This window comes from Myotis nattereri (assembly GCF_964212035.1).
Source record: "Myotis nattereri genome assembly, chromosome: 18".
In the NCBI taxonomy this organism is placed as follows: domain Eukaryota; kingdom Metazoa; phylum Chordata; class Mammalia; order Chiroptera; family Vespertilionidae; genus Myotis; species Myotis nattereri.
In genome coordinates, this window is record NC_138093.1 from 42,585,590 (window position 1) to 42,604,735 (window position 19,146).

General features: G+C 62.2%; 2 protein-coding genes across 2 annotated transcripts; both read right to left on the minus strand.

Annotated features, from left to right (window-relative positions):
- Positions 1-4,868: 4,868 nt before the first annotated feature.
- Positions 4,869-11,094, minus strand: FCRLB (Fc receptor like B; the record flags this gene model as incomplete). The annotated part of the gene is made up of 5 exons (XM_081112315.1): positions 4,869-6,039; positions 6,276-6,548; positions 6,978-7,244; positions 8,226-8,480; positions 11,064-11,094. The coding sequence occupies 5 exons, from the start codon at positions 11,092-11,094 to the stop codon at positions 5,639-5,641; spliced, it is 1,227 nt and encodes a 408-aa protein (XP_080968441.1). The 3' UTR covers positions 4,869-5,638.
- A 2,972-nt stretch (positions 11,095-14,066) lies between these two features.
- Positions 14,067-19,087, minus strand: FCRLA (Fc receptor like A). Its single transcript, XM_081112595.1, has 6 exons — positions 18,891-19,087; positions 16,548-16,565; positions 16,171-16,320; positions 15,640-15,906; positions 15,075-15,359; positions 14,067-14,423 (listed from the first exon to the last, which is right to left on the minus strand). Exons 1-6 carry the CDS (start codon positions 18,943-18,945, stop codon positions 14,122-14,124), a joined length of 1,077 nt encoding a protein of 358 aa, XP_080968721.1. The 5' UTR covers positions 18,946-19,087; the 3' UTR covers positions 14,067-14,121.
- Positions 19,088-19,146: the final 59 nt, after the last annotated feature.

Below are 19,146 nucleotides of genomic sequence, written 5' to 3' on the forward strand. Positions count from 1 at the left end.
CACAAACTCATTTTTTTGGTTGAGTTTTCTTTGTTAAATAGCATTTAAATATATAAAATAAATATCAAAAATATAAGTCTTTGTTTTACTATGGTTGCAAATATCAAAAAAATTCTATATGTGACACGGCACCAGAGTTAAGTTAGGGTTTTTCAAAATGTTGACACGCCGAGCTCAAAAGGTTCGCCATCACTGGCCTAAGTCATCAGTCAGATATCCCCTGAGGGCTCCCAGACTGCTAAAGGGCATAGGCCAGGCTGAGGGGTTCCTCCCACCCTCCCCACACCCCTCCCCTTCACCCTCCACCCCCCACCCCCCGTGCACGAATGTCGTTCACGGGGCCTCTACTATATAGATAGTACTGGAAGTCCTAGCCACAGTGATCAGACAAAAATAAATAAAAGGCATCCAAATTGGAAAGGAGGAAGTAAAACTCTCATTATTCACAGACAGGCTGATATTGTACATAGAAAACCCTAAAGACTCCATCAAAAAACTACTAGATTTATTAAATGAATTGGCAATGTAGCAGAATACAAAATCAACACCCAAAAAATCTATGGCTTTTTTTATACAACAATAATGAATTCTCAAAAAGACAAAATAAACAATCCCATTTACCATTGCAACAAAAAAAGTAAGATACTTGGGAATAAACTTAACCAAGGAGGTAAAAGATCTGTACTTGGAAAACTACAGGACGTTGTAAAAAGAGACGGAGGAAGATATAAACAAGTGGAAGAATATACCATGTTCATGGATTGGTAGAATCAACATCATTAAAATGTCCAATCTACCCAAGGCAATCTACAGATTCCATGCAATCCCTGTATCCCTATTAAAATACCAACAGCATATTTCACAGAGCTAGAGCAAATACTCCAAAAATTTATATGAACAAAAAAAGACCCCTAAGAGCCTCAGCAATCTTGAGAAAGAAAAACAAAGTTGGAGGGATCACAATACCAGATATCAAGTTATACTATCAAGCCACCGTAATCAAAACAACCTGGTACTGGCACAAGAACAGTCATATAGATCAATACAACAGAACAGAGACCCCACAAATTGACCCACGCCATTACACTCAATTAATATTTGACAAAGGAGGCAAGACAGTCTCTTCAATAAATAAATGAGACTACATCAAAATGAAAAGCTTCTGCACAGCAAAAGAAACCATCAACAAAACGAAAAGGGAGCCCACTGTTTGGGAGAACATATTTGGCAATGATACATCTGATAAAGGGTTAATATCCAAAATACATAAGGAGCTCATACAACTTAACAAAAGGAAGACAATCCAATTAAAAAATGGGCAAAGGACCTAAATAGACACTTCTCCAAAGAGGACATACAGATGGTCAGAAACATGAAAAAATGCTCAAAGTCCCTGATCATCAGAGAGATGCAAATTAAAACAATAATGAGGTATCACTTCACACCTGTCAGATGGCTACCATCAACAAATCAACAAATGACAAGTGCTGGCGAGGATGTGGAGAAAAGGGAACCCTCATGCGCTGCTGGTGGGAATGCAGACTGGTGCAGCCATTATGGAAAACAGCATGGAGTTTCCTCAAAACATTAAATATGGATCTGCCATTTGACCCAGTGATCCCACTTCTAGGAATATATCCTAAGAAACCAGAAACACCCATCAGAAAGAATGTATGCACCCCTATGTTCCTAGCAGCACAATTTACAATAGCTAAGATCTGGAAACAGCCCAAGTGCCCATCAGTAGGTGAGTGGATAAAGAAGCTGTGGTACATCTACACCAGGGAATACTATGCAACAGGAAAAAAAGAATCTCTTACCCTTTGGGACAGCACGGAGGGGCCTGGAGAGTATTATACTAAGTTAAATAAGTCAGTCAGAGAAAGACAAGTATCACATGATCACACTCATATATGGAATCTAAATGACAAAATAAACTGATGAAGGGAGTGGATCCAGAGACATGGAAGCAGGGAACAGAGTGTGGAATCTTGGAGGGAAGGTGGGGGTGGGTGGGTGGGTGGAAGGTAGTCAACCAAGGACCTTGTATGCATATAGGTATGGCCCATGGACACAGACAATAGGGTGGTGATAGCCTGGGGTGAAGGGGGGATGGAGGGGGCGATGGAGGAAAAAAGGGGACATATGTAATATGCAATAATGAAGATTTTTTAAATTTTAAAATAAATAAATTAAAGAAACTGAGGCTGGAGGAACACAGAACGAGGGATGAGGCTGACACAGAGGGGACTGGCCAGGCCCTTTTCTGCTCTCTCATGGAGGACACTGGCTTCCTTGTCTGCTACCCTCAGGCGTGGGTCTGAGACACAGAGCTGCTTCTGTCTGGTTCTGCGATCAGCTCTGCTCCTCCCAGCTGCCAGCCTTTTGCTGCCATCCTTGCCCCTGGGGAATGAGCCAGCGCGCGCCTGGCCTGTCTCCTAGGTGCCTCTTGGAACCTCGGTGTGGATGAGGAGTGCGGCCAGCAAGAGCAGGTCTTCCTGGGAGGCCGAGGCCTGCGAGAGCTCAGACAGGGGGTCTAGGGGCACGAAAGCCAGTATCCACCCCACCCCCCACCCGGTCCACAGAAACGCTGGGTCGGAGTGACTTTCATTCTCAACCACCAGTCTTCATTGTCCACCCCGCCCCCGTCCCGTCCCCCCACCCCCCCCCATCTCCAGTTCCCATTGGACACGGGTGGCTGCCAGGAAGGATGCACTAGCTCTCCTCTGAGGGCTAGTTCACCTTTTTGATGTCTTACAAAATGACACCTGATTCTTTCATTCCTGAGACCCTTCCATTGCTAAGCCTCTTAGTGCCAACGCTAGAGGAGGGGTGGCCGAGCCTCAGGGCGGACAGTCCGGAGGAAGGTGTGGAGTGGGGCTGCCGGGAGGGCTCCTGGGAGCAGGCTCTCAGAGGTGAGATGAGTCTGCACAGGGAAGTTGGGAATCAGAGCACAAATCCCTGGACACCCAGAACCTCAGAGCCGGGCGCAGGGGCCTGGACAGGCCTCTCAGGCATAAGCGAGCACCCGCTGAGATCAGTGTTTGATTCTTCGCTTCTAATTAGAAATGAGCACCTTCTCCAGGAGGCTCACTGGTGCCCAGGAAGGAAGGCTTCCGAGTGCCGACCCAGAACCCGAGGACTTTCCAACAAGACTTCCCTGTTCTGCTCCCTTTCTACTCCCCGTGACCATCGCCTGCCACCTTCTCCCTGAAACACCCCGCCCCCCACAAGCACGCGCCGTTCTCCAACCTCTCCCAGTCATCTGCAGCCCCACACGCACACCAGGGTCCTTCAAGTCTCCGTGAAAACGGTGGCATCCACATCTGCTCCACTTGGCCTCTTGCTTGTCCTTCACGCCTGCTTCCTCCTCCGGAGCCGAGTGTTTCCCAGAGCACTCGCCTCCCCAGTCGCCCAGCAGCTCTGGCGAACGCCACTGGGAAGAGCATGAGGAAGGATGCGGACGTTTTTCTGGTTAATTGCCCCCAAAGACATAGGAAATTGGGTTGTGGCTGAATATCAAGTGCAAGTGAAGAGGGGTTGTGCAGAGTTGCTGCCAGTTCTAAGGGAAGCTCACTGATGCCTAGGCCTGCGGACTGATGGGTACAGGGTTCGATTCTGATCAAGGGCACATGCCTGGGTTGCCGGCTCGATCCCCAGCAGGGGGTGGTGCAGGAGGCAGCCAATCAATGATTCTCTCTCATTAACGTTTCTATCTTTCTCTCCCTCTCCATTCCTCTCTGAAATCAATTATATACTAGTGACCCAGTGCACAGATTCATGCACACTGAAAGGAAACTAATTAGAAGGTGGCTGGTGGGGGGCGGGGGTCCTGGGCGAGACGAGCTGGACACACCCTGGAGCCAATCGTCCACGCTCCCTCCCTGGTGTCTGCAGAGTGAGCGAGTCCCTCTGGCAGGTGGGGTCCCTCGGCCTGGCCTGTGGGGATCGGGCTGAAACCGGCTCTCCGACATCCCCCGAGGGGTCCGTACAGGGTGTGGAACGCACATGCAGGTATGCGGTAGACCAGCGGTAAACCAGACTTGGGGCCGACAGTGCCCCAGCAACAACATAGCCCACAGCCAAAGGTGGAATGGCCCGGCCCTGCGAGGAATGGGGCTCCCTCCTCTCTGGTTTTGAGATGCATCGCCCGAGAACCGCCGCTGCCAAGTCATCACAGCTGGGCAGCTACTGCATTGAGCATCTGCCCCCTGGTTGTCAGTGACCCAGGCGGATGGGCAGAGGGACATTTAACATATTAGCCTTTTATACACACACACACACACACACACACACACACACACACACACTAGGGGCCCTAGTGCATGAATTTGTGCACCTTGAAAGGAACTGTGGGCCCTGAGGCTGCGGTGGGCACAGGGGTGGGTCTGGGCCCATCCTCCATGCCCCCACGCGGCCCCTCCCGCCGCGCCCCCCCCCCCCCAGGCCTGACTGCCAGCAGCCCTGCTCCCACCACCCTACTCCCATGCGCTGAGGGTGCTGGCCTCACTCGCACCTGCTGACAGCGCCGAGGGTTTGGGACCGGCGCCAGGTGCCAGCAGTGGGTGCAAGTGGTGGCTCCAGCACCAGCAACAGGGCGAGCGAGCAGGGCCGGCACCGGCAGCAGGTGCAAGCGCCTGGTGGGACCGCAGTGCGTGGGAGCAAAGAATTTTTAGTAACCACCAGACGCTCGCTGATGACAGTGACTGGCGCCCCGCCTTGGTCTGGCACCCCGCTCACCCGCTCCACCATCCGGCTGTGGCCAATGTGCACCTGTTCAGTGCTCTGCCACCTGCCTCTGACGCCCACCATGTTTCGCATGCAGCCCCTGGTGGTCAGCGCATGTCATAGGACTGGTTGTTGGGTCTTTTTGCATATTAGGATTTTATATAGAGATTAGATAGATAGATATAAATACAAATAAGGGAAGCTCACTGGTGAAGGGCATGGACCTCCTGGCAACCAGCCCTGCAGGGAATCCATGCTCCCAAGGCAGACAGGGACTCATTAAAATTAGCATTAGGTTAATTATCTTTGATTATAACCCTTCCCTAACACTCCCCAAGGAAGGGCTGTTTCCTCCGTGCCCTGAGGCACCAGCTAGCGGTGTGGGCTGTACCGGGCGGCTCCTGGGGAGCTCGGCCTGAACTCGCTGCCAGAACCCAGCACCCTCCAGGCTCCCTTCTCCTGGGTTCTGAGCGAAGGGTGGGGGAGCGGAGCGGAGCGGAGAGGACGGAGGGGAGGGGACGGAGGGGAGGGGGCGGGACGGGCCGGCCCGGAGGGGAGGGGGCGGGACGGGCCGGCCCGGAGGGGAGGGGGCGGGACGGGCCGGCCCGGAGGGGAGGGGGCGGGACGGGCCAGCCCGGAGGGGAGGGGGCGGGACGGGCCGGCCAGAGGGGAGGGGGCGGGACGGGCCGGCCCGGAGGGGAGGGGGCGGGACGGGCCGGCCCGGAGGGGAGGGGGCGGGACGGGCCGGCCAGAGGGGAGGGGGCGGGACGGGCCAGCCCGGAGGGGAGGGGGCGGGACGGGCCGGCCCGGAGGGGAGGGGGCGGGACGGGCCAGCCCGGAGGGGAGGGGGCGGGACGGGCCGGCCAGAGGGGAGGGGGTGGGACGGGCCAGCCAGAGGGGCGGACGCCGCTCAGCTCCCCGCAGCGCTGGTCTCCGGGGACCCCGCCCAGGGGGCCGCCGTCCCTCGCGCTGCCCCGGGCTCGGGGGCGGCCTGCGGGCCCCTCATTCCCAGGACCACCCGGCTCAGCAGGTCTTTGAGCAGCCGAATTTCTCGGAGCAGCAGGTCCACCTCGGGCTTCAGGGCCCCCGCGGCGGGTTCCAGGGGCACCTGCGGGGCGCAGGCGGCAGGAGCGGCGCCCGGTGCTCTACCTGCGGGTGCGCGCGGCCCGGCGGAGGTGGCGTTAGGGGCGGAGAGGACCGACGGCGCCGACGTGGACGGCAGGGCCTTTCGGGAGGAAAGCGGCTGGTTCCCGGGCGCCAGGGGCGCGGCCTTCGGGCCCTGGGCGGCGGCGGCCGAGTCGCCGGGCGGCCCTGCGGGCGGACGCACGGTGGGGGGGGGTGGTCAGGGAGAGGCGGCCCGGAGCGCGGGGGGACGGCGGGGCGCGTGCACAGCGGGGGGGGGGGGCGATCAGGGAGAGGCGGCCCGGAGCGCGGGGGGACGGCGGGGCGCGTGCACAGCGGGGGGGGGGAGCGATCAGGGAGAGGCGGCCCGGAGCGCGGGGGGACGGCGGGGCGCGTGCTCAGCGGGGCGAGGGGTGGCCACTCACCGCGCCCGGGGAGCTGCGGCCATGTGCTGCGCTTGCGGACGCTGCGGGAGGCCGTGGCCGCCTCGCACCAGTGCGCCTCCAGCTCGTCGGCCTCGGCCTCGGGGACGCGGTACTCGGCCGCCCAGTCGAAGCGGCGCACGGCGCGGCTGTGCTTGTAGAAGGCGAACTGCAGCGGCACCGCGCGCCTCCGCGGGTGCAGGCGCGTCTCGCAGCGGAGGACCGCCCCGCCCGGCCCCGCGCGCTCCGCCCTCAGCACCGGCGCCGCGAACAGCTCTGCGGGGAGGGCAGGCGGGCCGCCCGTGAGGCCCGAGCCCGCGCCCCCCCGACGCCGCGCCCTCTCCGTGTCCGTGAGGACGCCTCGCCCCCAGGAGGCCAGGCGCGTGGGAGGACGAGCTCCTGAAACGCGGCCACGCGCCCACGAGGGAGGGACCAGCTCGGCCTCTGCCCGGGAAGGGGTCTCTGTGCCCGCCTCGCCCCGTCCCGCAGGATCGCCGCCCCTCGGTGGACCCTGCTCGGCATGAGAGCTGGGGCGACGGGCGAAGGGACCCCGCCCCACGCAGGCTGCCCGCCCAGGCGCCTCCACTGCGGAGCCGGAGGGGAAAGCGCGCGTCAGCAGAGACATCCGCTCCTCCGCTCGCCGCCGTCCCCGGCCCCGCGCTTCCCCTCCTGAGCCCAGGGCCGCCCTCGCGCGCTCGCACCCACCTCGCACGGTCACGGCCACCGGCGCGGAGAACATGGGCGCGCTCTCCACCGGGAGGCGCATGGTGCCGGAGCACTGGTAGCGCCCGCTGTCGCCGGCGCGCGCCTGCGGCACCGAGTAGTTGGCTCCGGAGCCGAAGTAGCGCACGGCGCGGCCGTCGCGGTAGTAGTGCAGCTTGTGCACCGCCTTGTCGTACCAGCCGCGGCAGCGCAGGACCAGCGGCTCGCCCTCGAACACCGGCGCGTAGGGCACTTGCAGGATCAGCCAGTCTGCGGGGCACCGGGACAGCGACTCCAGAGGACCCGCCCGGCCCTTCTCCGCCCGCCCCCCCGCAGCCGCTCACTCCGCCCACTGAGCGCCGGCACCCAGCCCCGCCCGCGGGGGCGTCAGGTGAGTGGGCGGGAAGGGGGAGCGGAGAGGCCCCGACTCGGTTCCAGCCTCAGGGAGGAAAGACGTCAGGGTGCCGGCCGCTTCCTCGGGTGGCGCAGCGCCTGCCGTCCTGCCCGTCCTGCTCCCGCCCCGGCCCGGCTCCGCACTCCCTCGCCCGTCCCTGTGCGGGCGCCGGGAAACTGGCCCCGTGTTACACCGAGCGGGAATGGCCACTGGCTAGCGCGGCCGCTGCCTCACCTGCACTCACTGAACTTTCCAGCCGAGAAACACAGAGCGGACGGGAGGCGTGTAAGTGCCCGTTGAGCACTGAGCGGCCGTCATTAAATTCTGAACACAAACTGCGCCCTACGGGTCCCAGGCGACGTCATACCCCACCCAGCAGCCAGCCTGGCCCAGGAATGCATTTCTGTTGTTCTTGGCTCCTGTTTTGAAGCCTGTAAGTGTCCCCAGGCCAGTGTCTCAGTGACCCCTCAGGGCACACAGGGCCTGTGAGGGAACTCCGGCCTCCTGCACAGCCGGGCGCTGCTGCCCTCTTGCTGAGGGGCCCAGAGGAGCCCGGTCCAGACTGACCGCTGTGCAGCCTGCGGCCCGGCCCTGCCCTGCCCGCCCGGCTTCTCTGGCCAGTGTCCCAGGTGCTCAGGGCCTCTGCCCTTTGGAGCCAGTCTCGTCAACAAACAGAAATGCCCATTTGCCACCCACTGCGGCGGGAGCGGAGGGGACCTTTGGGGACGGGCCAGCCTTACTGCACCCAGTACCATGTGCCCCCCTTTCCTGCCCCAATGGGAGTGGCCCGGTGTCCTTCCCACAGGATGGCCAGTACCCCGAGGAGCCTGTGCCCACCCCCTGGGGCAGACACTCACCATTGGAGACAGAGAGGTGGACAGGGTCGCTGACGGGCGCACCCCGGGTCTGGCACCGGTACACCCCTGGGGTCTGCACCTCGATGCTCCTCCCGTGAGAGGGCAGCAGCAGGTGGCCCAGGTACCAGAGGGTGCTGATGGGCCGGAGCTCCACGACCAGAGGGTGGTGCCCGTCACACTGCAGGGTGACCCGCTCCCCCTTGAAGATGGTGGTCCAGGGTGGGTGCAGAGACAGCGTGGGCTTCTCCAGGGCCACTGTGGGGGGGGCAGTGTGGAAGGGGTCAAGGCGAGGTGCCCACAGGTGTGCTCTGAGGTGGGGGATGTCAGGAAACCCCAGCCCCCGGGCAGCCCTCGACCTAACCCAGCCTCGGGGGAGGGCCCCTGGGCTGCGAGGTGTCAGTGCCTCAGCACCAGGTCTAAGCCGCAGGCGAGCTGTCACAGGCCGGGTGGAGTGGCAAAGACACTCCCAGGACAGGCAGGGGGAGGCCCACGCAGGTCACGGGGCTGGTGTGGAAAGTGTCGACACTGGTGAGGGAGGCGTCAGACTCACCGGCGTGCCCACTGCTTGGCGCTGCGAAGCAAGGATGAGAGAGAAGAAAGGAGGAAGGTCGGGCTGTGAGGGGAGCAAAGGGCTCTTGCCCCAGAAGAGACGCAGCGGGAACCCGGCCCTGGCTTTCTCCGCCTCTTCACCCTCCAAGACAGTGGGCTGTGTGGGGGCGAGGGTTGCACACCCCCCATGCCTCACCCCGACACACACACACGCTCTCCCACACACACACACACACGCTCTCCCCCCACACACACACACTCTCCCCACACACACGCTCTCCCCCCCACACACACACACGCTCTCCCCACACACACACACACTCTCCCCACACACACGCTCTCCCCCACACACACACACACGCTCTCCCCCACACACACACGCTCTCCCACACACACACACACACACGCTCTCCCCACACACACGCTCTCCCACACACACACACACACACGCTCTCCCCCACACACACACACACGCTCTCCACCACACACACACACACACGCTCTCCCCCCACACACACACGCTCTCCCCCCCCACACACACACACGCTCTCCCCCCACACACACACACACGCTCTCCCCCCCACACACACACACGCTCTCCACCACACACACACACACACGCTCTCCCCCCACACACACACGCTCTCCCCCACACACACACACACACGCTCTCCCCCCCACACACACACACACACGCTCTCCCCCCCCCACACACACACACGCTCTCCACCACACACACACACACACGCTCTCCACCACACACACACACACGCTCTCCACCACACACACACACGCTCTCCCCACACACACGCTCTCCCCCCCCACACACACGCTCTCCCCCACACACACACACGCTCTCCCCACACACACACGCTCTCCACACACACACACACGCTCTCCCCCACACACACGCTCTCCCCCACACACACACACGCTCTCCCCCCCACACACACATGCTCTCCACACACACACGCTCTCCCCCCACACACACACGCTCTCCCCCACACACACACGCTCTCCCCCACCCACACACACATGCTCTCCACACACACACGCTCTCCCCACACACACACACGCTCTCCCACACACACACACGCTCTCCCCCCCACACACACACACGCTCTCCCCCACACACACACATGCTCTCCCCCCACACACACACACGCTCTCCCCCCCACACACACGCTCTCCACACACACACGCTCTCCCCACACACACACACACGCTCTCCCCACACACACACACGCTCTCTCCCCCACACACACGCTCTCCCCACACACACACACACGCTCTCCCCCCCACACACGCTCTCCCCACACATACACACACGCTCTCCCCACACACACACACGCTCTCCCCCCCACACACACACACACGCTCTCCACCACACACACACACACACGCTCTCCACCACACACACACACACACGCTCTCCCCACACACACACACGCTCTCCCCACACACACGCTCTCCCCCCCCACACACACGCTCTCCCCCACACACACACACGCTCTCCCCCCACACACACGCTCTCCACACACACACACACGCTCTCCCCCACACACACGCTCTCCCCCACACACACACACGCTCTCCCCCCCACACACACATGCTCTCCACACACACACGCTCTCCCCCCACACACACACGCTCTCCCCCACACACACACGCTCTCCCCCACCCACACACACATGCTCTCCACACACACACGCTCTCCCCACACACACACACGCTCTCCCCCCCACACACACGCTCTCCCCCCCCCACACACACACGCTCTCCCCCACACACACACACGCTCTCCCCCCCACACACACGCTCTCCACACACACACGCTCTCCCCACACACACACACACGCTCTCCCCACACACACACACGCTCTCTCCCCCACACACACGCTCTCCCCACACACACACACACGCTCTCCCCCCCACACACGCTCTCCCCACACATACACACACGCTCTCCCCACACACACACACACGCTCTCCCCCACACACACACACGCACTCTCCTCACACACACACATGCTCTCCACACACACACGCACTCTCCTCACACACACGCTCTCCCCACACACACACACAAACACACACGCTCTCCCCACACACACGCTCTCCCCACACACACGCTCTCCCCACACATACACACACGCTCTCCCCACACACACACACATACACACACGCTCTCCCCCCACACACACACAAACACACACGCTCTCCCCACACACACACACAAACACACACGCTCTCCTCACACACCCATGTCCCCTGCTCCCTGCGACTCACCCAGCAGCAGGAAGGCTGCCAGCGTCCACATGACGACCTGATGCGCCACCGTCCAGGGCTGGAGACGCTGCCGAAGTGGGGGTGGGGGGGCAGTGCTGCCCACCAAGCTCTGCGCCCCTAACTCCTGGAGATGTGGCTGGAGGAGCAGGGGATGGGCCGCTGTGTGTCAGCCTCCGGGGCCACCTACCGCCCGAGAGCACCTGCGTCTCAGGCCAGCCCCACGGCCCGTGGAGAAGACCCACTGCGCACAGCCTGCCCCGCCCCCCGGCTCCCAGGCTACCCCCTCCCCTCCCCGTCCAGCTGCCCTGTGAGCTTCCGGTGGGGAGACACACCCTCAGGGCCTCAAGGCCCCCCAGGGCCTTTCTCCTGCGGCCTCCCCAGGACAGACCTCAGTGTGAGGCTGTGAGGTTGACATGGGGGACCGTCCCAGGGCTCACACCTCCCACAGGTGAGCAGACAGGAAGCCAGGCCTCCAGGGTCCCCATCAGGGATAGACATGTCATGTGTCCACTCTCCTTTCTCCCTTCCTGACCCCCAACCCTCAGGAGTTAGAAAACCCTTCTCTCCTACCCACTGAGTGCCTTGCCCGGTGGCACCGCCACTCACTGGAGCCCTTCTTTCTGTCCTTCCGGGCACCCCAGCCAGGCATGCAGCAGCCCCCCCAAGCCCAGGGCAACCCCTCCCCACCTGCAGCACCCGCTCCTTGCCCGCAGCACCCCCTTCCCGTCCGAAGCACCGCCTCCCTTCCCGCGACACCCCCCACACCCATGGCACCCCCCACACCCACGGCACCCCCCACACCCACGGCACCCCCCACACCCACGGCACCCTCACCTGAGGCAGAGAAGCCACTGCCTGGGCCCTCAGAAACTCCTGGTCCGACCTCCACCTCTTCCTGAGCCACGTGACCCAGCCCTGCGCAGCAGCGGGCAGCTGCGTCCTGGGTAAATACTTAATGAACTTTCCACCGGATAGTGTGTCCCCAGTGCCTCCGAGACTGCGGAGCCGGGAGCACCTCCCTCCCTGGGGACTCGGGCAGGAAAGAGATTCTCCTACATCAACTCGGTTAAGGTGGTCCCTTCCCCTCTGGCTCGGGACACCCAAAGCCCCTCTGAGCATTCCCTCCGCGCCCTAGGGTGCTGTCCTGTCAATATGCAGCTGCCTCTTGGAAGAATGCGATGGGTCGAAGGGTCGACTCAGTCGCGCTGGCCTGATCTGTTCTGAGAGCAGCTTTTGATGGAGAGAGAGCGTCAGCGGGTCTGGGAGGCAGGGCAGTACCTGATGAGGTGTCCAGGGGCTGGGGCTCGGAGTGGGGGGAGAACAAGGACTGGGAGCACAGACCATGAATTGCCTGCTTTGGGACCGCACCCCCAGATCCCACCTGGCTCCTCACTCTGGGGCCAGTGTGGGCGCCCACATGCCCGCGGCCTGCGCAGAGGCCTGACTCCTGGCCAGGGCCTTCTCTGTGACAGCATGTGACACCCGTCAGCCGTGCCTCGTCCGCACCAGCTGGCATCTCGGCCTCTTCACCGAGCTCCACGAGAAAGCCCACAGAGCATGCCGTCTCCCCCACAGTTCCCAGAACCCCGACAGGGCGCCTGTCGCACGGTGCTCGGAGTTTGACCTGAAAAATCCACCCTCCCAACATTTCTGTATTCTCGGCTCTTCCACATCCCCCTACACACCCCACCCCCACCCCCGCCAGGTCGGGTGTTTTCCTGCGTCCAGGACTCCCCCCGGAATGTCTGACTCTTCAGCTCCATGCCTCACAGAAACGTATCAATTACCACGGTTACCCGAGCAGCTATTTGAGGCCCATCGCGTCCTAATTCCTGGACAAGAGGTGCCATCAGCTGACAGTTGCCTAAGGGGCGGACACCGCGAGCGGGAGGGGTGACGCCCTGCCACGGGCTTCAGACGTCGCCAGGGAGCGCCCGCTCTTGCGTCCAGCAGGGCTCCCCTCCCTCGTTTCTTTTCTTTTCTTTTTTTTTAATTGATTAGAGAGAGAAACTTGGATTTGTTGTTCCACTTATCCACGCATTCACTGGTTGACTCTCATGTGCGCCCTGATGGGCGTCAACCCCCAAACCTTGGACGACGCTCTAATCAACTGAGCTCACCGGGCCAGGGCCCTCCCGGTTTCCTGCGGCAGGTCCGGGAGGGCGCAGATGCATCTTCTGTAAATCTCTGTGGGTCGAGCTACGCACAGAACCATCGGCACAGAGAGGAGGCGACTGTCGCACCGGGCGTGGAGCGGGATGGGGTGCGCTGCGGCGGGTGGCTCTGCCCGGGAGCTGCTGGGGAGCCTGTCGGGCGCTGTCCCAGCCTGAGCGCTGACAGCAGCGTCCCGCACAGGGAAAGTGTGATTATGTCCCCAAAGAGTAACGCAAGCTTTGAAAGGAAAATAGTTCCGAGACAGCGGCCTTGCGGCTCCGCGACTGCGGCTGCACCACAGCCGCTGCGTCCAGGGGAGCCGTGGGCGGTGTCAGCTGTGCTAGAGGCAGAGACGCCGTCAGGAGGAGAGGCCACACAGGCCGGCGTCTAACCAACTGATATTCGCTGAGTGAGGCCAAGTGCGGAGCGAGTCGAAGAGGCAACGCCCCCTCGGACACCACGCATCCCTGTGGCTGGGTTTCCTTCCTCACTATTGACATTCGGGGCCAGAGAACGCTCTGTGGGGGCTGCTCTGTGTTACAGGCCGTTAGCAGCACCCCTGTGTTCTACTTACTAGACGACAGTAGCACCCCCCAAACTGGCAACCCAAGTGTCCCCTGGGCAGGTGGGGTGGTCCCGCCAAGACTGCCACCCAACCCGCCTGCTTGCTCTCTCGCCCCGGGCTCTGCTGGGCAGCAGGAGGCACCTGGTGGGCTGGAGAGGATCGGCGGCCAGGTTGAGAGGGGTGCACAGCTCCCCTTGGTGCAGTTACGGAAGCGCCTGCCTCCGACTCTAACAAGACTCGAAACCTGGAGAAGTCTCTGTGCGCATGTGCAGGACAGAAGGAAGGCGAGGGGGAGAGCTCGGTTTATTGGGGTGCTGAGCAACACTGCAGGTGAACTGCTCACACCTGCTTGGCAGTGCCCTTCCTCGTCTCCAGCTTCAGGTGGCCAGACAAGTCCCTCAGCTCCATGACCAGGTGGCCGAGAAGCACGCGCACATCCTGCATCTGTCTGAGGAGAAGGCCTATCCGGTGGTGCAGGTGGGGGTCGGAGGCCTGCAGGGGAGAGGGGGGCGCTGGGCCCCCTGAGGAAGGGCTGGGTGGCGGAGGCAGAGGCCTGGGTGGCTCCGCAGCAGGCATTCCTGGAGCTGCGGATTTCGGAGGAGCGGGGTTCAAGGTAGGCGGTGCACCAGAGCTCGAAGGACCTGGGTGTGGGGCGGGGAACACACTTACAGTGACTTCGGAAACCCGGCTCCAGCCCGCCTCCCCTCCCCGGCTGTCTCTCCTGCGCTCTGACTGCCCAGAGCGGAGACTCAAGGGCCCCGCGTCCCTCCTGGCACATGGGAAACCCTTCAGCAGGGAGGCTGGTCAGTGAGGGGTGTGGACGTCAGGGATCCTCCCGGTTCCCTGCATGTGGGTGGCACCTGCCCTGAGGACAGGACGCAGCCCTCTGGGCGGGACCTTCATGGAGCTGGCCCCACCCCGTGCGTGAGCCACTGCCCGCCCGAGAGCCTCCCGTCCCTCCCCCGATCCCTGCCACGCGGCTCCCTGGCTCCCCGGACTCCTCTTCTGTGTTTCACGCCAGGGGCAGCCTTCACAGTGGGGCTCCCAGAGCCAACACGGTGCTGTCTGCCTCCATGTGCCCAGGCCCCTGGCGGGAGCGTCGCCCGTGAGCAGCAGCTGCGGAGCTGGCGTGGTCCTGGTGCGGAGAGGAGCCCCTGGTCTAGGGAGAAGTCCCTGTCTGTACTCTCGCCGTCCCCAGGGACCCGGCTCCTGGCTGCTGCCTGCGCTGTGCCTCTGCTCACACTGAGCCCCGCAAGGGCCACCCTCCTGCCCCCCCTCCACACACCACTCACCCTGCACCCTGATCTCCAGCCGGGGGCTCCTTTTCCACACGTGGTTGTCCTCGGTGGCGGCCTCGCACCAGTAGGACCCCGAGTGGGCCTGTGTGGCCGCGGGGACCTGCAGCTCTGGGGACAGGCCCCGGCCGCGCACGGCCCGGCCCCCCTTGTGGAAGGAGAAGAGGAGGCGGGTGGCCGACCTCTGCAGGGGCAGCTTTGTCTGGCAGCTCAAGGTCACCGCGCTGCCCTCCTGGGGCTCTGGCGAGGGCATGGCTCTGAGCACCGGAGCGGGAAACAGTTCTGGGAGAGACGGGACGGGAAGGAAGGGCTCAGCTCGGGCTCACACCCTGGGGAAGGAGGTCTCAGGAGAGCTCCATCTGAGCCTTTCAGTGCCGTCTTCACTGGCCTGGACTGGAGCAGATCTAGTGCCGGGGCATCGACCAGGATGCGTGGGATAGAGGGGCCCCCGGGACTCAGAGGGCCGAGGGGCTGCAGCGCGTCTGCCTGCCCCCCCACCCCCCGTGAGGAGGCTTGTCTGTCCCCCCTGCTCTACCACGGCGACTCCGCCCTGAGCCCTCACCTTGGACGGTGACCGCCACGGAGGATGCCGTTTCTGGGCTCCCAGGACCAGGGCTCTGGAAGATGGCGCTGCAGTGGTAATGCCCACTGTCCGCCTCTTGAGCCACGGCGATCGAGAATTCCCTGTTAGGTCCGGGGGCACCCAGAGCAGAGCCATCTCGGTAGAAGGTGACCTGGGCCAGGGGCCAGCCTCGCCAGGCCTGGCAGCGCAGAACCAGAGGGTCCCCTTCGAAAATGGGAGCAGCTGGACCTTGGAGGACCAGCCAGTCTGCGGCCAGAGCGAGAGCTGAGTCACCCGCCGCCCGCGCGCAGCCCCCCCGTGCGGCCCACAGCGGACCCCTCAGCTTTCTCTGGGGATCCAGGGAGCTCTCGCCCCAAAAACTTCTAGGGCCCAGGACTGAGGGCACCAGGTCTGTGGGCCGAGATGGAAGGAGAGCTGCCATCGGTGGCCAGTTCCTGCGGCACCTTCCCGCGGGGCTCTGGGCTGAGGGGGGGCTGTGGGAAGTGGGAGAGGACCTCCCCAGGACCTTACCGTAGGACACGACCAGGCGGATGGGTCGGCTGAACGTGTAGCCCCTGGCCAGGTAGTCCACTTCCCCGGAGCCCACGTCATCCCGGGGGCGGCAGCCGCTGTCCCAGGTGCTGACGGGGCCCTCGCACTGCAGGCTCTCAGAACTGGCGGCTGAGGAGGGCACGGCCAGGAAATGATGCTGAGACGGGGAGAGCAGGAGCGTGCCCTCCAGCGGGGCCTCCGCCTCCTCCTCAGGGAGTCTCCCTTTTAGAAGGAGAATAGGAAGACGCCAAGACCTTTCCCCAGTAGGCCCCCGGGGTCTCTCAGAGGGTCTTAGACGTGACTCACTGTGGTTTGGGGAAGAGGCAGGGGAGAGAGTGGCCAAAGGGTGGACTCACCCGCATGACAGCCAGCTGCTGTGGGCACAGGAACCAGAGGCCACGGCCATCGGCCCCGAGCGGTGGACACAGCACAGGAGAGAAGGGAGAGGTCAGCTCTCACCCCACCGGGTGCATTACCTGCCGGAGGCTCGGCTCTGCCTCACACCCTCTATTTCATCATCACAGGGTGCCCAGGTGTGACTGCACCCGAGTTTCTAAATCTTTAAGAAACGGGCTTGGAAACCCCAGTTAACTCACCCAACGTTTAAAAGGGGGTGGGACTGCAGCAAGGAAGCTCGGTATGTCTGAGTCCAGAGTCACCACTCAGACACGACCTACCGGCCCGCAGCGTTCCTGAGGACTCTTCCTTATTTCCATTGTCCCAACGCATCCTTGACGATCTTACCCACCAGTGTCTCCTCCTCCCTTGCCTCAACTTCCATGTCTTCATTTTTCAGCCATCTCTACCCTGATGTCTGTCCTCTGTCCCTTGAACTCTCCCGCCCTGTCCTTCTCTCCCGATCCTCTACTCCCGGTCCTGGCAGCGACAGAGCAGCTCTTTGCTCTGGGCTGAGAGGCAGGGTTATGGATCTCGCACCGTTCTCCTCACCTGCCCCTTAGCTCAGGCGAGCTCATTCGGTTCTCCCACCGCCGCCCTCCCTGGTCCCCCGGTCCTGTCCTCTCCCAAAGGCCCCACACTCCCCTTTGACCTTGTCATTTCCCTCAGCGAGGCCCCTCCCCCTTCCTGGTTCTCCTCCATCTGTCCGCGTCCATCCGTCCGTCCGTCAGGCCCAGGTGCAGTCCTCAGAGCCTCTCCGCCTCTGTCCCACCCGGCTGCCCTCTCGGTTCCTCCACCCGCCCTCGGCGGCTCTCAGCTTCTGCTTTCACACAAAATCTGGTTGGGCTACCGACACTTTCACTCAGAAAACGGCCGACGGTATCGTCACTCATTTTGTGAATAGGGAAACCAAATCCAGAGACATGAAACGTGACTTTTTCAAAGAAACACCCTCGGTGGAAGAGGCGTGGAAACCAGAATGTCCGACGGCCTGCCGGGAGCTCTGGCCACGCACTGGCCGTCCAGGGCTGGCTCTGTGTTCAGTGAAACGATCAACAACGTGACTACGGGCCAACGCGGTGCAAGAATTCAGACAGATCAGACAAGGTTAAAAGACAAAGGGAAAGGCCTCGTCCCTTTGGTTTGGTGGACGGCACAGGCGCGTGCACACAAGGTCTCTGTGGGAGGGAGAGTGACAGGAGAGAGGCGCCAGGCAGCCCAGCCGCGGGCAGAGGGCTCCCGGACAGCTCCAGGGGCGGGGGCCGCCTCGCTGCCGAGGGTTTGGATGCCCAGAGTTTGTGAGCGAGAGGGGAACGGGGCATGGGGTGCTCTTTCCAGCAGGAGTAGAGTGAGCCAAGCTAGGAGACAGGTCAGAGTGCAGCGGGGGAAGGTGTGATCTAAGCAACTGGGGTTTGCTGGAGCGCCACCTGCTCAGGGGAGCCCACAGGTCGCAGAGGTTACCTGCGGGCCAGGTCGGCCGAGTGCAGGACTATGAAGGACACAGGCTGAGACAGGTCACTCAGCTGGGAGGTCACAGGCTCAGCCCAGGTCAGAAATGACGAGGGCTTGTCCAGCATGGCATTCCTTATGTTTCAGGGAAGGGGCCATTTCCAGGGACGATAACTAGTTGTCTGCAGAACATGGGCAGAAGGGAATCTGGCTTGTTCGCCAAGCCCCTGTCTGGGTGTCCGGTGGGAGGTGGGATGGAGAGAGACAGGAGGGGACAGTTGGTTGGGCGCCGGCCATGCGGTGCTGGGAGACCTGGAGACACGTGGGTGGGTGTGTCCTGTGCGAGGCTGGGTACTTGAATGTGACGCTCAAGCACAGGCGTGGGGTTGGAGATGCGATTCAGGACTCAAACCACTCAGCTGTCCCGGGAAAGATGAAACTGACAAATAAGCTGACTGGGGAGACGGCATGAAGGGACCACCAAAGGGACCAAGGGGGTCGAAGGACCAGGGGCATGATGCGTGGGGGCCGGGGAGCGGAGGACACCAGCTGGGATGAAGGACAGCAGCAGCGAAGCCCACCAGGGTAGGAGCTAGAGTGTGGGAAGACCCCTAAGGCCAGAGGCGGCCCCCGGGCCCCGTGACGGCCAGACCGTGAGCACCAGAGCGCAGGGGAGCTCCTTGCTGCAGAGGCCGTCGCCCAGGGGCTGGGGTGGGAGAGGCTGGGAGGTTTTCATGTCAGTCCCCCACTTCACATCCCCCAGCCCCGCCCCCTCGGAGGCCAGAGAAGGTCCAGGCACCTTCCCGCTGGGCCTCCGCAGGCCACCCCTGCCCCCCAGCGCAGGCGTTACTCACCCAGCAGCACCTGGGCTGCCCAGAGCACAGGAGGCGAGAAGCAGCCGGGCTTCATGCTGACTGTGTGAAGGTCTCCGCAGCCTCACACCCCGACTTTCAACATGAAACCTCTCAAATTAGAAAAGAGGAAGCAAGTCTAACTGTCTTGTCTCCTCTTCAACTCTGATTGGCTTCCATCCTTCAGGTGCCAGGTCATCTGCGTGGAGGGCTGTGGTCCAGGTCCCCGTGGAGCTCAGAGAGCTGCCAGAGCACGTGC